Source organism: Lactuca sativa, chromosome 9 (assembly GCF_002870075.4).
Source record: "Lactuca sativa cultivar Salinas chromosome 9, Lsat_Salinas_v11, whole genome shotgun sequence".
NCBI classification, from domain to species: Eukaryota; Viridiplantae; Streptophyta; class Magnoliopsida; order Asterales; family Asteraceae; genus Lactuca; species Lactuca sativa.
The window spans coordinates 191,873,839-191,896,643 of NC_056631.2; the positions used below are offsets into that span (position 1 = coordinate 191,873,839).

General features: G+C 39.6%; 2 protein-coding genes across 2 annotated transcripts; both read right to left on the minus strand.

Moving 5' to 3' along the window:
- Positions 1-20,702: 20,702 nt before the first annotated feature.
- LOC111904982 (NADPH-dependent pterin aldehyde reductase) lies at positions 20,703-21,534 on the minus strand. The gene is given in 4 exon segments (XM_042898491.2): positions 20,703-20,823; positions 20,888-21,022; positions 21,223-21,284; positions 21,286-21,534. Coding segments are annotated over 4 exon segments (516 nt in total). The 3' UTR covers positions 20,703-20,753.
- Positions 21,535-21,564: 30 nt separating this feature from the next.
- LOC128129219 (COP1-interacting protein 7-like) lies at positions 21,565-22,297 on the minus strand. Its single transcript, XM_052767861.1, has 4 exons — positions 22,195-22,297; positions 21,923-22,105; positions 21,743-21,824; positions 21,565-21,648 (listed from the first exon to the last, which is right to left on the minus strand). Exons 1-4 carry the CDS (start codon positions 22,251-22,253, stop codon positions 21,565-21,567), a joined length of 408 nt encoding a protein of 135 aa, XP_052623821.1. The 5' UTR covers positions 22,254-22,297.
- Positions 22,298-22,805: the final 508 nt, after the last annotated feature.

Below are 22,805 nucleotides of genomic sequence, written 5' to 3' on the forward strand. Positions count from 1 at the left end.
GCCACACCATTCAACTGTGGTGTCCTAGGAGGTGTCAATTGTGAGACTATCCCACATTCCCTTAGATAGTCGAGGAACTCTGAACTAAGATACTCACCACCACGATCGGATCGAAGCATCTTAATGTTCCTGCCAATTGATTCTCGACTTCCTGTTTAAATTCCTTAAACCTCTCGAAAGTCTCTGACTTATGCTTGATCAAGTAGACATATCCATATCTACTATAATCATCAGTAAAAGTCAAATAATAACGATTAGCATCCCTTGTGGCATGTTTGAATGGTCCACACACATCCGTGTGTATAAGGTCCAACAAACCTTCACCCCTCTTACACGAACCTGTGAAGGGTGACTTTGTCATTTTTCCAAGTAAGCATGATTCGCAACTATCATCTAACTTTAGGTCAAACGACTCCAAGACTCCATCCTTTTGGAGTTGGCCTATGCGCTTCTTGCTTATATGTCCAAGACGACAATGCCATAATGATGCTTTATCCAAGTTATTATTAGTAGAATCAATACACAAAACATTATTTCCTACGTTATCAACAACAGATACAGCTTCATACACACCATCACAAGGTAATGCTTTAAAATAAAGAATATTATTAAAGAAAGCATCAATAGAACCAACTTCATTATTAAATGAAAAGGTAAACCCTTGTTTGTACAAAGCATGGAAGGAAATAATATTTCTTGCCATTCCTGGCGAATAACAACACTTATTCAGATCTAAACTAAACCCACTACTTAGCGATAAAGTATAAACTCCAATCTTGGTAACAGGTATAGCTTTCCTATTCCCCATGATCAAGTTTATCCTTCCTTGCTCCACATCCTCACTTCTTCTTAGTCCCTGCAACTCACAACAAATGTGAATACCACACCCGGTATCAAGGACCCAAGAATTAGAATGGGGTGAGTTATTAGAAATGATAGTGTAAATACCTGCATGGTTGGGTTTAACTTTCCCATCCTTCACATCTTGCTGGTATTTTGGGCAGTTCCGCTTCCAATGAGCTTTTTCATGGCAATAGAAGCATTCAGCCTCTTTTGGGTCAGAAGAAGGAGTAATGAAACCTTTCTTGGTTCCACTTGAAGAAGAGCCATCAAGGGTCCGAGCCTTGGTACCCTTCGAAGATCTCTTTCTCTTCCTCCATCGATTCTTCCCAATTGCCAAAACCGGAGTAGAGTTTTGAGTAGGAGTGATAGCAACCGACTTCCCCTTAAGACCTGATTCTGCGGTCTTGAGAAGTCCCTGAAGTTTGCTGAGGGTGACTTCTTCCTTGTTCATGTGATATGTCATGCGGAATTTGATCATAGCACGATGGTAAGGAATGCAAAATAATATCTATTGCAAGATCCTCCGGGAAGTTCACATTAAGCTTCAGCATAAGATCCACATACCTTTGCATTTTCTGCATGTGGGTCGAGACAGATTCCCCGTCCTTCATCATGGTTATTATCATGGAGCAGATGATTTCATACCTCTCTTGTCTTGCACTTTGATGGTATCTTTCCATCAAATCTTGGTGCATGTCATAAGGGTAGAAATCCTCATAAGACTTTTGGAGTTCCGCTGTCATCGTGGCCGTCATGATGCAAGCCACTTTCGTAGCATCCCTTTCATGTGCCCGAAATTCAGCGATCTCCTGAGGAGTTGCAGTGGACTCAACAATCTCCTTAAGCTCCTTGTCAAGGACATATTCTTTGTCCTCGTAGCGGGTAATCATCCTGATGTTTCTGATCCACTCATTGAAGTTGGATCCATCAAAGGTGACTTTCCCACACAAGTTCATAAGGGTAAAGGAGCCATTAGGATTAGAGCCAGAAGCATTGTTGAAAGACATCTGAAGGAAAGAGGACAAGATTAGTTTAGATATAAGAGAGTCCTTAATAAAACACCCAAATGTAGTATTAAGGCTAGGATCCAATCACAATATAATATAACTTAGAAGAGGTATGCCGTAATCTAAGCTATATCATATTTGAAAGGTAGGTGAATGCCGATTCACCAATTTCCACCACGAAAACCGCAATATTTTAGTATTAGGTTTTTTGAATGGTTCTTAGAAATTCCTAGATTCTTTGAGATTCAATGAAATTTTCAAAGGCATGTTTTAATCTCGAGTGTGCCCTCCAAGTTTTGTGACTGGGATACCGAGGATCACAAAACGAGGTGTGAAGTAACCATGCAAATCACTTGGTACCCTTAAAGTTTATCACTCAATCGATGTGCCGGTTAACCACACACGCTCCATCGATACTATAATAAACCCTAAGTCACCCTTTACCTACCTTGTTAAGTCCAAGTTAGTGTGCCGGTTAACCACACACGCTCCACCAACGACTTAATCAAAGTGTAAAGTGTAATTTCATGGAATAGCACCTTATTCACATTTTTCCTAAAGTAACTAAGATTGGGAATTTAATAAAACATTTAGTTACTTTATAATATTCATCATACTTTGAATGAGAATTAATAAGTCCTTGTCTTACCCGTTCGGCTAATGACCCTCCACCGATCAAGCAAGCGGTGGGTGAGAGTGAACACCCATTAAGTCACCATTTTATAGGCAACAACCTTATACCCACCTTATAGACCGGCTTCGTGAATGAGGCGTACTAGCGGTAAGACGACTTTGTTCTTATACATATATATATATAATTATTAAATCATAATAATATAAGTATAAGGGTTGAATTTTAACTTTTAAAATTCTAGGGGTTGGAACTAAAGTTTTAACTTAACTTTACTTGTTCCAAAACTTGAGGGCAAGTTTTGTAAACTTTCAAAACTTTTCATTTCTTGTAACTTATGAGTTTAATAGAGTAATAAAATGAGGACTTTTCATTTTTCCTAACTCTTGTGTTCTTTTAATGGTTTTTAACCCAAGAGACTTTTGGTTTTCCATAACTTGAGGACAAGTTATGGACTCCATTAAAACACATTATGATCATGAATTAATCTACCACATAGGTTACAAATAATTCCTATGATCATCTAAACATCATAAGAACAAGAATATGAATATGAACACTTTCAAGAATCAAAATCACATTTAATCTTTGTAATTTTGATAACTAGTTGTTGTAAATGAGTTAGAAAAGACATTACACCTTCTAAAATAAGTTTTCAAGTACCAAAACATTTTAGGGTAATGATTCTAATCCATTTCCAGCAACTCAAGTCGAAATTCTGCACTCTGTCGACCCTACTCGCCGAGTGCATAAACCTACTCGCCGAGTAGGTTGAAGATACACATGAACTCGACGAGTCCTCCCCATGGACTCGCCGAGTCCATCAGCCAGACAGGATAATTTTCGACTTTCTTCAACTTTTAAGCACAAATAACAAACAAACAAGCCTAGGCTCTGATACCACTGATGGGTTTTGAGCATTCTAACACTTCCTAAGTGTACATGCAACCCTAATAACCTTGGATCTATGTTTGTCTAATTATCATGCAAAGTTGAATTCCAAGGTTATATTCCTATCTAGCATACATGGGGAGCAATTTTAACTTGAATCATAGATAGAATAACTTACCTTGTTGTTGATTGTGTTCCTTGAAACCTTGTGAGCCTAGCACCCCAAGTGTGATGCCTCAAATGCTTCACACAACACCAAATGCTCTTGGAAAGACTCTTGAGATAACACACACTTCTCAAAATCGGCCAAGCCCTCTAGTTTCTTATGTCTAACCGATTTTGGTGGAGAATGGGATCTTTATATAGTGTTGGCACATCTAGGGTTACACCATGTAAACCCTAATGTGTCATGACTCTTCATTTCCATGACCCATGGGTTTGTAACTCCCATGGAGCATCCATGGAGCATCCTATGGGTAAAACCCAACTTGATAATCCATGGAGCCTCTTAGCCCACTATACAAGATATGGATGATTTACATAATCAACCCATATATTTAGTTAGTTATCCTTTGATCACTTAATTAATTCCAAATTAATTCTTTGATCAACTAATTAAATAATATTATTAATATATTAGAACTTATAATATATTAATAATCTCCAAGTGTTATTTCTCTCATTTAGTCTATCCAATTGCATGGTGCCATGCAACCCAAATGGACAATGCCGGGTCGGGTCAAGTACAAGCCCGAAATAGTTATGGACTTAGACACCTTATCCAACAGTCTCCCACTTGGATAAGTCTAATAACTATATCTCTAGTACTTCAGGAACCGACCGGCAATCGTAGCTCTTTCAAGGTCTCTCGGAACTGAGAAGATGATGCTACGCCATTTAAGATAAGTGATCATATAATCCTCTGTTCTAGATATCAGCCGGACAAATACATGGAACATGTCTTGCTTATTGTCCAGCATTTGTTTCCCGATTTCCGATTTGTTTGACATAGAACTTAATTGAACACATCAACTTAGTTCTGACCGGGCCCGGTACATGGGTCAAAACAAAATCATCGAGGGGCCCAGATATCAGCTTCTAATCCAAGAAGGAACAGATAAACTTCGACTCATATGTTTGTTCTACCACTTATTGAATTACACACAAAAGTACGTTTTATAACATCGAGTTACCAATGCGGTTTCGTACAGTCAATGCATAACCAACTTGTAAGTAACAAATCATATCTCTAGGTTTGAAGACTTATATGATATTACCGTCTCACGATCACTCGAGATAAAATTCCATGAAGTGATTCCAGTGAGCGTGGGTTGAGTCCAATGCTCAGAACTTATGAGCACTCATGATTGTTGTAGCCTTGTCCAAGACCTCTACAACCAAACATGACAGTCTTGATTCATATCTACTTCCAACATATGACCGACTGTGGAGGTTTGAATAATATGTTATACCAAACAAAATTATTCTGGAAGTCAAAACATGCAAAAGAAATATAGTAAACGATTGACAAGAGATAGCAACACTTTACTCATAAATAAAACACCTTTTATTCATCATCAAATGTCAATTACACTTTACAAATTTCCGGGTTATCTAACTACTAAAACTTATATCATCCTTCAGCCCTATGCTCCGAGCATGCTGAAGATGTTTAACCCTACTCAGTCCCTTCGTGAGGGGATCTGCTGGGTTCTCATCCGATGATACCCTCTTTGCCACGAGGAGTCCTTCTTCGATCCGATGTCTAATGAAATGGTATTTTATGTCGATGTGTCTGGATCTCCCGTGATCCCTTGGTTCCTTGGCTAAGGCAACAACACTTTCACTATCACATAAAATTTCCATTGGCTCTTTAATAGCTGGTACAACTCCAAGGTCTCCAATGAAGTTCTTCAGCCATATCGCCTCCTTTGCTGCTTCACTAGCTGCAATATACTCTGATTCACAAGTAGAATCTGCCACTGTCTCTTGCTTGGAACTCTTCCAAGAAATTGCTCCTCCGTTTAGGGTAAAGACCCAGCCCGACTGAGAGCGGAAATTATCCCTATCAGTCTGGAAGCTAGCATCACTATACCATACAACTCTCAAGTCATCACTCCCACCGAGGGTAAGGACCCAGTCCTTAGTCTTTCGTAGGTACTTGAGGATATTCTTTACCGCAGTCCAGTGTGCCTTGCCAGGGTTCGCCTGATACCTGCTAACCATGCTCAAGGCAAAAGCTACATCGGGTCGAGTACACGTCATAGCATACATGATCGATCCTACAGCCGAAGCGTAAGGTGTTCGACTCATTTCTGCTATCTCAGCCTCAGTGCTAGGGCTTTGTGTCTTACTCAATCTGGTGTTACTCTGGATGGGTAACTCTCCTTTCTTGGAATCCTGCATGCTGAATCTCTTCAGCACCTTATCCAAGTAGGTACTCTGACTAAGTCCAATTAGTCTTTTACTCCGATCTCTTAAGATTCTTATCCCTAGAATATAGGCAGCTTCACCAAGGTCCTTCATAGCGAAACACTTCCCAAGCCAGGACTTAACTTCCTGCAGGGTTGGAATGTCGTTTCCTATGAGTAGTATGTCATCCACATACAATACCAAAAAGCTAACTATACTCCCACTAGCCTTGACATACACACAAGATTCATCTTCACTCCTAGAAAAGCCAAATTCCTTGACCTTTTCATCAAAGCAAAGATTCCATCTGCGAGGTGCTTGCTTGAACCCATAAATGGATTTCTCAAGCTTACACACTCTATTAGGGTACTCGTTGCTGACAAAACCCTCTGGCTGACTCATGTAAACATCTTCAGCCAACTTTCCATTAAGGAAAGCGGTTTTGACATCCATCTGCCATATTTCATAGTCATGAAACGCAGCTATGGCTAACAGAACCCGAATAGACTTAATCTTGGCTACCGGAGAAAAGGTCTCATCATAATCCACTCCAGGAATTTGAGAGAAGCCCTTTGCAACCAGTCTAGCCTTATAAGTGTGTACTTTACCATCCATGTCGGTCTTCTTCTTGAAGATCCATTTGCACCCTACTGTCTTACGACCTGGTACATTTTCAACCAAGTTCCAAACTTGATTGTCATACATGGATTGTATCTCGCTATCCATAGCCTCTTTCCATTTAGCAGACTCGGGGCCTGCCATGGCTTCCTCGTAGCTGTTAGGGTCATCTTGACTTACTAGTGTTTCATCACTAATAAGTGTCTCACCTTCTGCAGTAATATGGAATCCATAGTAATGCTCAGGTGCACTCCTAACTCTCGTGGAACGTCTCAGAGGTACAGATTTGTCAATTGGCTCAACAGGAGTTTCCTCCTCAAGTTGAGGGCTAGAGTTTGAAGTTCCTTCACCGCTTGATTCTTGAATTTCTTCAAGATCAATTTGCCTCCCACTGTCTCCTTGGCTTATAAACTCTCTTTCTCGAAAGACTCCTCTTCTTGCTACAAAGACCACATTGTCACTAGGTCTGTAGAAGAGGTAACCAAAGGATCGCTGTGGGTAACCGATGAAAATACACCTCTCACTTCGAGGTTCGAGCTTATCATGAGTCTCGCGTCTCACGAAAGCCTCGCAACCCCAAATCTTGATGTGGTCTAGTTTAGGTACTTTACCAGTCCACATCTCGTGAGGAGTTTTGGCAACTTTCTTTGTAGGGACTAGATTAAGAATATGGGCGGCAGTCTCTAAGGCATACCCCCAGAATGAGATTGGTAGCGTAGTTCGACTCATCATGGAACGAACCATATCTAACAAGGTTCGATTACGCCTCTCAGCCACACCATTCAACTGTGGTGTCCTAGGAGGTGTCAATTGTGAGACTATCCCACATTCCCTTAGATAGTCGAGGAACTCTGAACTAAGATACTCACCACCACGATCGGATCGAAGCATCTTAATGTTCCTGCCCAATTGATTCTCGACTTCCTGTTTGAATTCCTTAAACCTCTCGAAAGTCTCTGACTTATGCTTGATCAAGTAGACATATCCATATCTACTATAATCATCAGTAAAAGTCAAATAATAACGATTAGCATCCCTTGTGGCATGTTTGAATGGTCCACACACATCCGTGTGTATAAGGTCCAACAAACCTTCACCCCTCTCACACGAACCTGTGAAGGGTGACTTTGTCATTTTTCCAAGTAAGCATGATTCGCAACTATCATCTAACTTTAGGTCAAACGACTCCAAGACTCCATCCTTTTGGAGTTGGCCTATGCGCTTCTTGCTTATATGTCCAAGACGACAATGCCATAATGATGCTTTATCCAAGTTATTATTAGTAGAATCAATACACAAAACATTATTTCCTACGTTATCAACAACAGATACAGCTTCATACACACCATCACAAGGTAATGCTTTAAAATAAAGAATATTATTAAAGAAAGCATCAATAGAACCAACTTCATTATTAAATGAAAAGGTAAACCCTTGTTTGTACAAAGCATGGAAGGAAATAATATTTCTTGCCATTCCTGGCGAATAACAACACTTATTCAGATCTAAACTAAACCCACTACTTAGCGATAAAGTATAAACTCCAATCTTGGTAACAGGTATAGCTTTCCTATTCCCCATGATCAAGTTTATCCTTCCTTGCTCCACATCCTCACTTCTTCTTAGTCCCTTCAACTCACAACAAATGTGAATACCACACCCGGTATCAAGGACCCAAGAATTAGAATGGGGTGAGTTATTAGAAATGATAGTGTAAATACCTGCATGGTTGGGTTTAACTTTCCCATCCTTCACATCTTGCTGGTATTTTGGGCAGTTCCGCTTCCAATGAGCTTTTTCATGGCAATAGAAGCATTCAGCCTCTTTTGGGTCAGAAGAAGGAGTAATGAAACCTTTCTTGGTTCCACTTGAAGAAGAGCCATCAAGGGTCCGAGCCTTGGTACCCTTCGAAGATCTCTTTCTCTTCCTCCATCGATTCTTCCCAATTGCCAAAACCGGAGTAGAGTTTTGAGTAGGAGTGATAGCAACCGACTTCCCCTTAAGACCTGATTCTGCGGTCTTGAGAAGTCCCTGAAGTTTGCTGAGGGTGACTTCTTCCTTGTTCATGTGATATGTCATGCGGAATTTGATCATAGCACGATGGTAAGGAATGCAAAATAATATCTATTGCAAGATCCTCCGGGAAGTTCACATTAAGCTTCAGCAAACGATCCACATACCTTTGCATTTTCTGCATGTGGGTCGAGACAGATTCCCCGTCCTTCGTCATGGTTGTTATCATGGAGCAGATGATTTCATACCTCTCTTGTCTTGCACTTTGATGGTATCTTTCCATCAAATCTTGGTGCATGTCATAAGGGTAGAAATCCTCATAAGACTTTTGGAGTTCCGCTGTCATCGTGGCCGTCATGATGCAAGCCACTTTCGTAGCATCCCTTTCATGTGCCCGAAATTCAGCGATCTCCTGAGGAGTTGCAGTGGACTCAACAATCTCCTTAAGCTCCTTGTCAAGGACATATTCTTTGTCCTCGTAGCGAGTAATCATCCTGATGTTTCTGATCCACTCATTGAAGTTGGATCCATCAAAGGTGACTTTCCCACACAAGTTCATAAGGGTAAAGGAGCCATTAGGATTAGAGCCAGAAGCATTGTTGAAAGACATCTGAAGGAAAGAGGACAAGATTAGTTTAGATATAAGAGAGTCCTTAATAAAACACCCAAATGTAGTATTAAGGCTAGGATCCAATCACAATATAATATAACTTAGAAGAGGTATGCCGTAATCTAAGCTATATCATATTTGAAAGGTAGGTGACTGACGATTCACCAATTTCCACCACGAAAACCGCAATATTTTAGTATTAGGTTTTTTGAATGGTTCTTAGAAATTCCTAGATTCTTTGAGATTTAATGAACTTTTCAAAGGCATGTTTCAATCTCGAGTGTGCCCTCCAAGTTTTGTGACTGGGATATTGAGGATCACAAAACGAGGTGTGAAGTAACCATGCAAATCACTTGGTACCCTTAAAGTTTATCACTCAATCGATGTGTCGGTTAACCACACACGCTCCATCGATACTATAATAAACCCTAAGTCACCCTTTACCTACCTTGTTAAGTCCAAGTTAGTGTGCCGGTTAACCACACACGCTCCACCAAAGACTTAATCAAAGTGTAAAGTGTAATTTCATGGAATAGCACCTTATTCACATTTTTCCTAAAGTAACTAAGATTGGGAATTTAATAAAACATTTAGTTACTTTATAATATTCATCATACTTTGAATGAGAATTAATAAGTCCTTGTCTTGCCCGTTCTGCTAACGACCCTCCACCGATCAAGCAAGCGGTGGGTGAGAGTGGACACCCATTAAGTCACCATTTTATAGGCAACAACCTTATACCCACCTTATAGACCGGCTTCGTGAATGAGGCGTACTAGCGGTAAGACGACTTTGTTCTTATACATATATATATATATATATATATATATATATATATATATATATATATATATATATAATTATTAAATCATAATAATATAAGTATAAGGGTTGAATTTTAACTTTTAAAATTCTAGGGGTTGGAACTAAAGTTTTAACTTAACTTTACTTGTTCCAAAACTTGAGGGCAAGTTTTGTAAACTTTCAAAACTTTTCATTTCTTGTAACTTATGAGTTTAATAGAGTAATAAAATGAGGACTTTTCATTTTTCCTAACACTTGTGTTCTTTTAATGGTTTTTAACCCAAGAGACTTTTGGTTTTCCATAACTTGAGGACAAGTTATGGACTCCATTAAAACACATTATGATCATGAATTAATCTACCACATAGGTTACAAATAATTCCTATGATCATCTAAACATCATAAGAACAAGAATATGAATATGAACACTTTCAAGAATCAAAATCACATTTAATCTTTGTAATTTTGATAACTAGTTGTTGTAAATGAGTTAGAAAAGACATTACACCTTCTAAAATAAGTTTTCAAGTACCAAAACATTTTAGGGTAATGATTCTAATCCATTTCCAGCAACTCAAGTCGAAATTCTGCACTCTGTCGACCCTACTCGCCGAGTGCATAAACCTACTCGCCGAGTAGGTTGAAGATACACATGAACTCGACGAGTCCTCCCCATGGACTCGCCGAGCCCATCAGTCAGACAGCATAATTTTCGACTTTCTTCAACTTTTAAGCACAAATAACAAACAAACAAGCCTAGGCTCTGATACCACTGATGGGTTTTGAGCATTCTAACACTTCCTAAGTGTACATGCAACCCTAATAACCTTGGATCTATGTTTGTCTAATTATCATGCAAAGTTGAATTCCAAGGTTATATTCCTATCTAGCATACATGGGGAACAATTTTAACTTGAATCATAGATAGAATAACTTACCTTGTTGTTGATTGTGTTCCTTGAAACCTTGTGAGCCTAGCACTCCAAGTGTGATGCCTCAAATGCTTCACACAACACCAAATGCTCTTGGAAAGACTCTTGAGATAACACACACTTCTCAAAATCGGCCAAGCCCTCTAGTTTCTTATGTCTAACCGATTTTGGTGGAGAATGGGATCTTTATATAGTGTTGGCACATCTAGGGTTACACCATGTAAACCCTAATGTGTCATGACTCTTCATTTCCATGACCCATGGGTTTGTAACTCCCATGGAGCATCCATGGAGCATCCTATGGGTAAAACCCAACTTGATAATCCATGGAGCCTCTTAGCCCACTATACAAGATATGGATGATTTACATAATCAACCCATATATTTAGTTAGTTATCCTTTGATCACTTAATTAATTCCAAATTAATTCTTTGATCAACTAATTAAATAATATTATTAATATATTAGAACTTATAATATATTAATAATCTCCAAGTGTTATTTCTCTCATTTAGTCTATCCAATTGCATGGTGCCATGCAACCCAAATGGACCATGCCGGGTCGGGTCAAGTACAAGCCCGAAATAGTTATGGACTTAGACACCTTATCCAACAATATTTTGATGTATTCGAGATCTAGAGAGCAGCATGAGGAGCATTTGAGGGAGATCCTTGGAGTTCTGAGATCAGAGAAGCTTTATGCCAAATTCTCCAAGTGCGAGTTATGGTTACGAGAGGTCCAGTTCTTGGGGCAACTCATTAACCAGAATGGGATTTTGGTCGATCCGGCCAAGATTGAGGAGGTCATGGAGTGGGAGGTGCCAAGATCGCCCACCGAGATCAGGAGCTTTCTAGGATTGGCCGACTATTATCGAAGATTTATCAGGGATTTCTCCAAGATCGTCATGCCACTCAACATGTTGACCCGGAAGGGTGTTGCTTTTTCATGGGGTCCGGAGCAGCAGACCTCGTTTGAGACACTTTGCTAGAGAATTTGCGAAGCCCCGGTGCTAGCCCTCCCAGAAGGGATGGAGGATTTTGTGGTGTATTGTGACACATTAATATCGAGGTTGGGTGCAGTACCTATGCAGAGGGCGCATGTGATAGCGTATGCGTCGAGGCAGCTCAAACCTCATGAGACGAGGTATCCCACCCACGATTTGGAGTTGGGGGCTGTGGTGTTCGCCCTCAAGATCTGGCGTCACTATTTGTATGGGGTTCGGTGTACCATCTACACGGACCACAAGAGTTTGAAGTATTTGATGGACCAGCCTAATCTGAATATACGCCAGAGGAGATGGCTGGATGTGGTAAAGGATTATGATTGTGAGATCTGTACCACCCGGGCAAGACTAATGTTGTAGCTGATGCCCTGAGCCGTAGGATAGAGAGCGCCCCGATTCGTGATATTTTTATGTGGTTGACAGTGATGACTCCGGTGTTGAACACCATTCGGGAGGCCCAGGCAGAGGCTATGAGACTGGAGAACAGCAAGAGGGAGCAGGTGATTAGGCAGGTGCCGGAGTTCGTTACCGATAGTCGCGGGCTGATGACCCTTTAGGGTCGGATTTGGGTGTCGTATGCAGGCGGAGCATGCACCACCTTGATGGAGGAGGCGCATAAATTGAGATTTTCTATCCATCATGGGGCCACTAAGATGTATTTGGATTTGAAAAAGGAGTATTGGTGGCCATGTATGAAGAGGGATGTAGCATGGTTTGTTGAGAGGTGATTAACTTGTCGTAGTGTTAAAGCCAAGCACCAGCGACCGCATGGCATTTTGCAGCCACTGGAGGTTCCCCAATGGAAGTGGGAACAGATTTTAATGGATTTCATCACCAAGTTGCCGAGAACCGCGAGGGGCGTCGATGCAATTTGGGTGATCATCGACCGGCTGACGAAGAGCGCTCACTTTCTTGCTATCAGTGAGAGCTCTTCTGATGAGAGGCTAGCAGAGTTGTATGTAAGAGAGGTGGTATCGCGGCATGAGGTGCCGATCTCAATTGTATCGGATCGGGATGTATGTTTTTCTTCCAGGTTCTGGAAGAAGTTCCACGAGGAGTTGGGTACGAGGCTGCATTTCAGTACCGTTTACCATCCACAGACGGACGGACTGAGTGAGCGGACGATTCAGACGCTTGAAGACATGCTTCGGGCATGTATGTTGGACTTCAGAGGGAGTTGGGACATGTATCTGCCTTTGGCTGAGTTTTCCTATAACAACAGCCACCATTCGAGCATTGGTATGCTTCCTTCTGAGCTGTTGTATGGGAGGAGGTGTCAGACTTCCATTTGTTGGGGAGAGGTAGGGCAGAGAGTAATGGGCATCACTGAGATAGTGCTTCAGACGACAGAGCAGATACAACAGGTTAGACAGAGATTGCTGACGGCCCAGAGTCATCAGAAGAGTTACGCGGATAGGCGTCGATCAGAGCTCGAGTTTCAGGTTGGGGATTTTGTTCTTCTGAAAGTATCCCCTTGGAAAGGAGTGATTCGTTTCTGGAAGAGGAGCAAGCTGGGGCCCCAGTATATTGGGCCATTTAGGGTGATCGCGAGGGTGGGCAGGGTAGCCTATCGTTTGGAGCTACCTATGGAGTTGAGTCGGATTCATGATACCTTCCACGTGTCTCAACTGAGGAAGTGTATAGCCGATGAGTCGGTAGTGGTACCGCTAGAGGATATCCAGGTGGACGCGAGTCTGAATTATGTTGAGAGGCCGATTGCAATCTTGGATCAGAAGATCAAGGTTCTGAGGAACAAGGAAGTGCCCCTGGTTTAGGTCATGTGGCAGCATTGGAAGGGGTCCGAGCTGACTTGGGAGCCGGATTCGGAGATGCGGGAGCAGCATCCGGAGTTATTTTCGGTGTGAGACTTCGAGGGCGAAGTCTGGTTCTAGTGGGGGAGAATTGTAACATCCTAAAATTCAGGTAAAGCTATTTAACCCTTTTCCTTTTCCCAAGTTGTCAAGGTAAGTCCTTTAAGTATGTGTTAGGCTTGTGAGTACGCTGGGCATACTGAGGAGTACACTGCGCGTACTTGCACGCTTATTTTGGACGCGTACTCGCCTGGGTACGCTGGGCATACCCAGGTTACGCTGGGCATAAGGTGTCCAGATGTAAACCCTAATTTAGGGCTTAAGCACTATAAAAGGAATGCTATGGCTGCGACCTCAACCTCCATTCCAGAGACAAAAACCCTAATACCGAGTCCCCTTTCATTTTTAGCAAATGTGTTGGTGTTCTAAGCTTCTAGTGTCATTTCAAGGTGGTGGAAAGAAAGAAGAGGTCATTTTGGAGGCTAGAAGCTTGTGGGAAAGAGTAGATCTGAGCTTTTCAGAGGTTGGAGGTTCTTCCTGAGGTAAAAAGCTCAAACGTTGCCTTGTTATTAGAGTTATGTGCTTCTTGGACCAATATCTAGGGTTTTTGGTCCCAATATGGAGACTTTGTGAGCAAATAGTCTCCATTGGCCTAGATCTATCATATTTCTGGTCTATAAGTGTTGTATGTTCATAAAAATGCAAACTTGGACATAAAGATGGAGTCATGCATGAGATCTAGACCTTTGGAGGGAAAAAGGAAAGAGGTTTGAGGGTATAGGGACCTTTACAACCATGCAAAGGCTTAAGGGTTCCAACTTTATGGAATAAGAGGTTGTAAGAGAGTCAGATCTGGAAGTTGAAGGAAGGTATTAACTGTTTAAGACCAAAATCCAAGAAATGGCTGAACTGGGACTTACGTTGGGCGAACTCCCAGTACGCGCAGCGTAAGGGGTTGAAGCCCCGATCTTGGTTCGCTAGCGTATGCCCCACGTACAGAGAAGGTACGCGCCGCGTACTGCCTTCTATTAACTTTCGTTTACTTTTAGGGTTTTGGTCAACCTTTGGACTTTTGGGTTAGGGAGGGGTAAAATGGTCTTTTAATCTTCTGTGGAAATTATAGAGTGCATTTAATCTAGCCTATGAGAGCCGTTATTTATTGGAGAGTATTGTTATGTGTTTAGGCGGGGGCTAGACCAGTGTGATCGAGTACGAGACTATCCGAGATACCGAGGTGAGTCTTCTCACTATACTGTACCTGGAAGGGTACCTATGTGTGACCGGAAGGTCTTGTATGCTATGAGATGTATGTATTATATGTTATGTGATATGTATGTGCTATGTATATTATGTATGGTATGGACCGGAAGGTCAAGATGATATGGACCGGAAGGTCAAGAGGTTACGAACCGGAAGATCGATACGGGTAGGACCGGAAGGACTACCGGAGTTCGGGACGAAAGTCCCCTGAGACACTCGGATCGGAAGATCCCATAGAGTTATGTCCTGGAAAGGCATATGTGTGGTATGTGGTATTTTGGGGAACTCACTAAGCATTTATGCTTATAGTGTTGTGTGATGTGTTTCAGGTACCTAGTAACGACCGCGGGAAGGCGCCGACATGATCAGTATACGCACGAGGAGTTTTGCATGTTATGATCTTGGGATGTAATGTTAAGGGTTGTTATGTGATACAGTGATATTTTTATAACAGTTATGAATGAAAATATGTTTTTAAAATGTGAAAAATTGGTTCGAAAATTCATGTCGTTACAAACGGAATTTGTAACGGAAGAACTACCATGGAATTTGTGATGGAAACCTACTATGGAATACCATCTACCACGGATTTCATACTGTTGTCACAATTGCGATGGAATTATCGTTTCCATTGCAAACTCCTCGCTACGGCGTTTTTAGGGACGGAAATACATCGTTGAAAATTTCGTCGCTATTCGTCTTTTGCAACGGAATTGTAGCATTTCGCAACAGATTCCTTCCATAGCAAAATCATGTTTTTCTTGTAGTGAGGGGACTTGATGGTACGCCTCCTAGCGTGGGCCAAAAGTGGGATTCCTAGGTCGAAGGATCCTCCAGTTAGCCCAGCCAGGCCCGACCTCGATGTGTCAGTAAGGACTCTAGCGTCTCGGCGTTCAGTCGGGGCAGAACACCCGAGCGAGATGTCTGGCCTCGCCAAGAGTATCCCTACTACATGAGAAATGCAACAGCTCCAGGCGACAAAGAGTATGCCCATTGCATTAATTCCTGAGCCAATCGTTGCTCCTGACATAACAGGGGACACGATTAGCCAATCAGAGGAGCGGATCCTGTCAGAACTGGAGTCCCCGTTCTCCGTACGGAACACCAAGGATCCTTAGAATAAAAGGGCCTCCTCCCTACCCTTAGAAGTAAATAATCTCTATTAATACTTATCACTCTAAACCAAATATTCCCCAATGACTTGTCCATCGGAGGGTCTTCACGAGACCTCCTCCTGGGAAACGCCTGGTGGCTTTCCTTCTTGTGACTTTGTAGAGCCTTCCAACGAAAGCGAGCAATCTGAGAGCTGATGGTCGGAGCCAAGTTTGCATCAAGAACCAATTTAAAAAAAAAGAGCATATTATGCATATAAAAGCCCCACCAATGGAAAATTTGCACCTGTCACTCCGAGGTAGACAAGAAAAAAAACAAATGAGTGGAACTTTCCGAAACCGCATCACAAAATGGATAGAACAAGGAAGACATGTCTATCCCACCCCAATCAAGATTAGCCCTAGTTGGAAGCCTATCTATAGACAGTCTCCAAGCAAGCACATTCACCTGTAGGAAGTCTATCTATAGACATTCCATCCATAAATACTTAATTTATTTTTTTCAAATCTGTTTGTTTGGAATTCATGCTTGTTTCAACTAAAATTGTTATTAAAAATTCTTGGTGCAACTGACATCAAAATAAAATATAGAAGATCTTCTAACATCATAGTTTTATTGTTCATCACCTTACTTCCTCGCTTTCTTTTGCTATTTGATGTCTAATGTGTTTGTTAGCATAAAAATTAGCACTATTCATATTGAAAGTCAACTAAGTAACTACCTGTTAGTACAATTTGAACTTTAATATTGTTTTCTATTTGGAAAATGGAAGTAAAATAATAATATTTTTTGCCAATTGTGGAAAGAGTTTTTCTGCTGTCGTACGAGGTACAAAAAAATCCACCATGTGTGCTTGTATCACTTGGTGTGAAAGTTTTGTACAAGAATTCAGTCGGATGTCTAGTTGGTTTCATCCTAAAGTCTAGAACTGGAAGAACATCTATTTCCTGATTCCAAAGTTTATCCACAAAATTCAGCCCCAAAGTTCCAATTTTGATGATTAAGTTTCTAAAAGAAAGGGGTAAGTGCAAGAAATAGCAATATACATTAACTTGTGTTTGTATTATAGCATTCTATTTTTATTACTTTCTATTGTCTCATCGTACTTTTAAAAAAATATTATTAAGACATTGTAGTTTTTAATGTCTACCACTAATTAATAAAATACATTGCTATTTTTTGAATTTAGAGTTATTTGACTGTTTAAACTGTCGTAATTGACTTTTTACTATAGAGAAAACATAAACATAAAACAAACTATAACGTCCCAAAAATAAAACCCAAAATTTTCATTTTAAAATTAATAAAATAGTAATCCAAAACATTGTCAAACAATCAAGAAAGACAAAAGTGCATCACTATATCACAAAATATCAGAGTAATTCTCATAATGCGGAATAAAGTGGTGCGTGCTCTACAATCATCCCGCGCTCTTCCCTTTCAAACCAAAAGTACCTGAAACATAAAATGAAAATCATAAGAGAAAGCTTAGCGAGTTCCCCAAACTACCACATACCATACATAATAAACACATACTGGGCCCCCACCTACTTCGGGCCTCGCCCGACATAGAGTCCCACTCGGCCTCGGGCCCCGCCCGACATTGATCCCCGCTCGGATTACAAATATGTCAATCACCAGGCCCCACCTGACATTGGGCCCCTCCCAATATATATATCAGCATATAAACATGTAATCATACTAACACATACGATAATCACAAAGATAACAACATACAATACGGTTATCGGGCCTCGCTCGGCATCGATCCTTGCTTGGTACACATACCACTCCATACACTTGCAAGAGTCGCGCAACCATCTAGCAGCCTACATAATAATCCATGGGCCGACATTGATGCCTTCGACCCACTAAACAAAGTGAGGAAACTCACCTCAGACTGTTGAATCTCACAGGTAAATCTCTGGTTGTCGGTCCGCTAAAATCCCCGTGCTATCAATATAAAATAACATCCAATTAATAATTGGATCCCGACTCACACTAAGAGCGAAACTAAGGTAAAAGACCTTTCTACCCTTTACCTAACTTGGCCCCACTACTAGAAAAACATCCTTTTGCGATGCGCAATGCGTGTCGTAAAACGCTCAGACGACACGCAAATGCGTGTCAAGGAAGGCCCTGTCATAACGAGAGACGACACGCTTTTGCGCGTCATCTATAGACGACGCGCAGTTACAACACGCATTTACGACACTCACTTACGACACGCAATGCGTATCAAGGAAGGCCCTGTCATAAAGGAAGACGACAGGCATTTGTGTGTCATAACCTTACGACGCGCATGATTATGACATGCAATGCGTATCAAGGAATCCCCTGTCATAAATGAAGATGACACGCATTTTCGTGTCATAAACTTCAAGAACCATTTACGATATGTATTTACGAAGCACCTTTACGATAGTCATTTAAACATAATACAAAAATATGTAAACAAATATATACCAAAACAATCAATTTCATCCACTATCATGTCAAAAAATTGTAATACATTGATATAAAGGGGATCTAGTTGTACATTGTTATTAAGAGGTTTTCCCTAACTATATAAGCTAATACTACATGGCTATTAAGGGACACCTTCTGCAATGTAATGCTTTACAAACTAAAAAGATATACACAAAGATGATAAACATCAAATTCCAACTAAGTAGAGTTGCATCTTGCCTTTCATAATTCTTTAAGACTAATGAACATTTGCTCCGATAATTCTTGTGACTTGAACAAATAAAATTAATAAAATTAATATACAAATATAATTATTTGAAGAATCAAACATGGAATGTTAGTTGCAGATAATACCTCAGGCTAATAGACAATCCTTGATCCTATGAACTATAGAGTATATCATCACAATTTCATCTAAAACCACCCATGAGAACCCGCAAAGCTACTCAACCGACATATCATGTCATGTAATGTATTTTTTGTCAGTATATTTTCACATAGAAAAAAAAGTGAAATAAATAAAAATTCTAAGTACCAATAATGATGTATTATTTCCACTGAGCTGGAGCTTGTAGACTATCCCGTATTGAAATATGAGGAACCTCAAGAACAATGTAGTTTCAAGTACACGCCCTCTGATTTGCTAGATATGTGCCTGTTCTTCATCCCGCCAAGATTCCTAACTATTGTCTCCTTTCACTCCAAATCCACCTTTATACAAAAGCCAATTAGTCCAATCATCAAAATCTTCCACAACTCTGTTAACATCACATCCCAATCATCAAAATTTTATAAGATAGATTCATGAATTTGGAAAAAGAAAATAAAATAATTGGAAGCATACTTCTACCATTCGAAGCCAGATGGGTTGAAGATATACGGTACAAACAGCCATTTTCCTACTTATTATCAAGTCCAAAATATAAACACTAGACCCCAATAAAGGCAATGAGATCTCACTTGACCACCTCCACTGTCCCTATCCCTGTCCCACATAATAGATCCCTTTCATTAAATTAATTATTATTACAAAAAAAGAAATGCAAACCAGTTAATCAGTCACATACATAATCTCAATCAATAATACATACAATTTTTTTTTCATTTTTCCCTAAAAGCTCAATCAGGTGGAGGGAGGGGGGATATAGTTTGATCAACATTTTTGTCTAACTTATTTTTTCCTATATACAAAAAAAACTATAGGTCTCAAATCTTACAAGACACTGTGTGTGGTTGGGTGGCTGACGTCAGCACACAAGCTCCCTCCAATGACCAATGACCACTGAACCTTGCCTTTCTTTTTATCATATCATGTTCATGTCCATGTCCAATTCAAAAAATTAAATAAAAAGGAATTGAGTGAGAGTGAGAGAGAGAGAGAGAGAGAGAGAGAGAGGATAGGTACCTATAATATTAATTCATCAGGGACATGGGGAAAGACTTCACGAACGGTTTCAGCCATGGCGATTATGTTTGACAAGTCAACATCCGGGACAAGTGGAGTTGGCGTGGTTCTGATGAGGGACCCACCCCCACCCCCAGTAGAGTGTCCTCTTCGGTGTCTTACAGTACTTGTGAAAGGATTTGGATTGTTTGAAGAAGAAGTAGATGTAGATGTGCTGGCCTGAGAAGGATTTACAGGCCACAGGTTCCAAGCAACATCTTCAAGGGTAGTTTGGGCATACATTTCACCAACAGCTACCAGGTGTCTCATCATCATCTGGACTCTTCCTAAACCTACAAGTTCAAAAGTTAATTAAATTATCTTTTTATCTATCTTAAATGTTCTATTAAATCCACTCATAAAACTTATAATTTTACCAACATATGTACTCTTTTCGGAGAAAAAAACCCTTACATGAAATTATTATTAAAATTAAAAAAAAACATTATTCAACATTATAATGAAAAAACGATAAAAGATTATGTAACTGCATAATTTTTATTTTTTTTTATTAAATAAATTAATTAACTAAATACAAAGCCTAAAATAAATCTAATATCTAAATATAGTTGGTGTATAAATAAAGAGCTAGCAAATGTAAATATCAAATGTGACAGAGCCTAAAAGACAAAAAAAGGTTAGGGAAAATACATGTTTAGTCTTCTTCTCCAATGGTAAGCTTTTCCAAATAGTAAAAAGCTTTAAAAAAAGTTACCGTTGGAGATGATCTCTTAAAAAAACATAAAGAAAATTGAAGAGAAAAAACAAAACCCGGATAGAGAGGAGCTAAATTAGAAGGATCTTAAACCAAAGTTTAAAAAAAAAATCTGGTCTTTAATAAAAGTAAAACAGCTATGCTTATCAATATTAATTTATAAAGTTAACATATATTTATACCGAAAGAAAAGCACCATTGTCAGCTACTATAAGATTTAATATCATATCAGCTGCCTTTGGAGCCCTGTTATTAACAAATTACAACACGAATACAATCAATCACATAATCAACAAAACATTTTTTTCACACCAATGCAAGATATAGCAACATACTGTTTTTTACGCCCGAATTAAATGCAACAATTTCCATGCCAGCTGGCAGCTCTTTTGCCACTGACTTGGTCAAACCTTCAACCGCCCATTTTGAAGCACAATAAGGGGCACCTGTTGCAACAAGAAATAAATGCACTTACCATCAACAACATCCCTAGGGGTTGTTTCTTTTTTACTTAATTGTCTTAATGGTCATTTAGTACGATTCATATGGTTTATTTAGTCTAGTAAAGAAAGACTTTGTGTATACAACACTTTATCCAGACAGAAAGACTTAACAAGAAAAAATGTTTTATTGGTTTCAATTTTTACATGTGCTGCAGCAGATCTTCCCCACCCAGACAACATATTAACAAGAATCCCTTGTTTTTTTCTCAATCATAAGAGCAATGAAGTGGCATAACATATTTGCTATTCCTTTCAGATTAGTATCTATCACAACATTGAATTCCTCTTCTGGAACCTCCCATAGTCTGTTGTTTTTGTTAATGGTGCCTGCATTATTTATTGCAAATACACTTCTATTAGCTAAAGATGGTAATCGGAATTCAATTGGAACAATTGCGATTGAAGATTTCAGTATTTCATTACCAATTATATCAGTAACACCTTTCTTCTCCATCACAATCCGTGCAAGCACATTTAATAAAATTTAACTATACTTTGTTGCATCATCCCTAGTTGTTGTGCTTGATCTACCATCACCTATGTTACTCAATAGCTGATCAGATGATCCCTGGAATTAACATGAAACCTTTAGTTAAATGAACACCCTTAACTATATATGTATATGAACAATTATACATAGTTTAAAAATTAAAACCACATACCTGTGAATATATTTTACGAGCTGCTTCTAGTTGAGACATCTCAGCATCAAAGGTGATCACTAGTTCAACAATTTCAGGTGTACTAACAAAAAGCACAAAACTAATGACAAAAGCTATCAATTATATGATTATATCAAAATTTCAAATGTATAAGCTTTAAAGTTTGTATAAGGACACTACCTCTCAAGTGTTCCCTTTACGAACCATGAGTCCACACTTTTACGTTTATCAACTTCAAGCTTAATGAATTGAGCTGAGGATCCAACTTGTTCCTCGACAACCTTCAAATGTGTCAAAAATGGCTTCACTAAACCCGATTCAAGCTTTTCAGTGTTTCCATTACTGGAAACAATCAATTCACATCTACACAAAAGGTGGATAAAAGGATTAAATGCAGTTAGACAAAATCATCAAAACAAATTGTATTATTAAGTATTAAAAATTGTAGTTACCTTGAATGTTTTGGTGAGAGTTGGAATGATGCGTAATCAAGAGGCATGTCCAATTCCATCTTTTTTTAACATAGGATACAAGATATCAGTAAGAAGCCTCAAATATCCCTAAAAAACAACGTGAATTATTTACGTCAAAAAGATGACATGAATTGTTCATAGTTGGTTCGCCATTTTGTGTACTAAAGATCCTACTTTGCTAAGCAAACCTAAATGTGAACCATTTGACCTAATAAAGACTAAAAACGCAATAAACCTGAAATGAAAAGCTGCCTTAGATCTGATCCTACACAGAAGAATCGAAATGCGAATCAATTGGTTATTAAAGCAAAAATTTCCAAATTCACTTTTTTTTGTGCTTAAATCATTTGTCTATGGAGAGTGATTTCAATCAGGTAAATCAAGTAATTCTCACGAGCATTGATCATAAATTTTTCTAATTTCTTCAGATACAACACAAAGGGAAGAACTCACATGGAGTCGTGAGCTTTGGCGAATCAGATCTGATTAGCGAACCATGGGAAGACAAGAAGTAGGCGATACCGAGAACATTGGTCAGCAGAGTAAGTCGACGACTGAGAATGAGTTGTAGTGGTGTTGTTGAGGTGTGT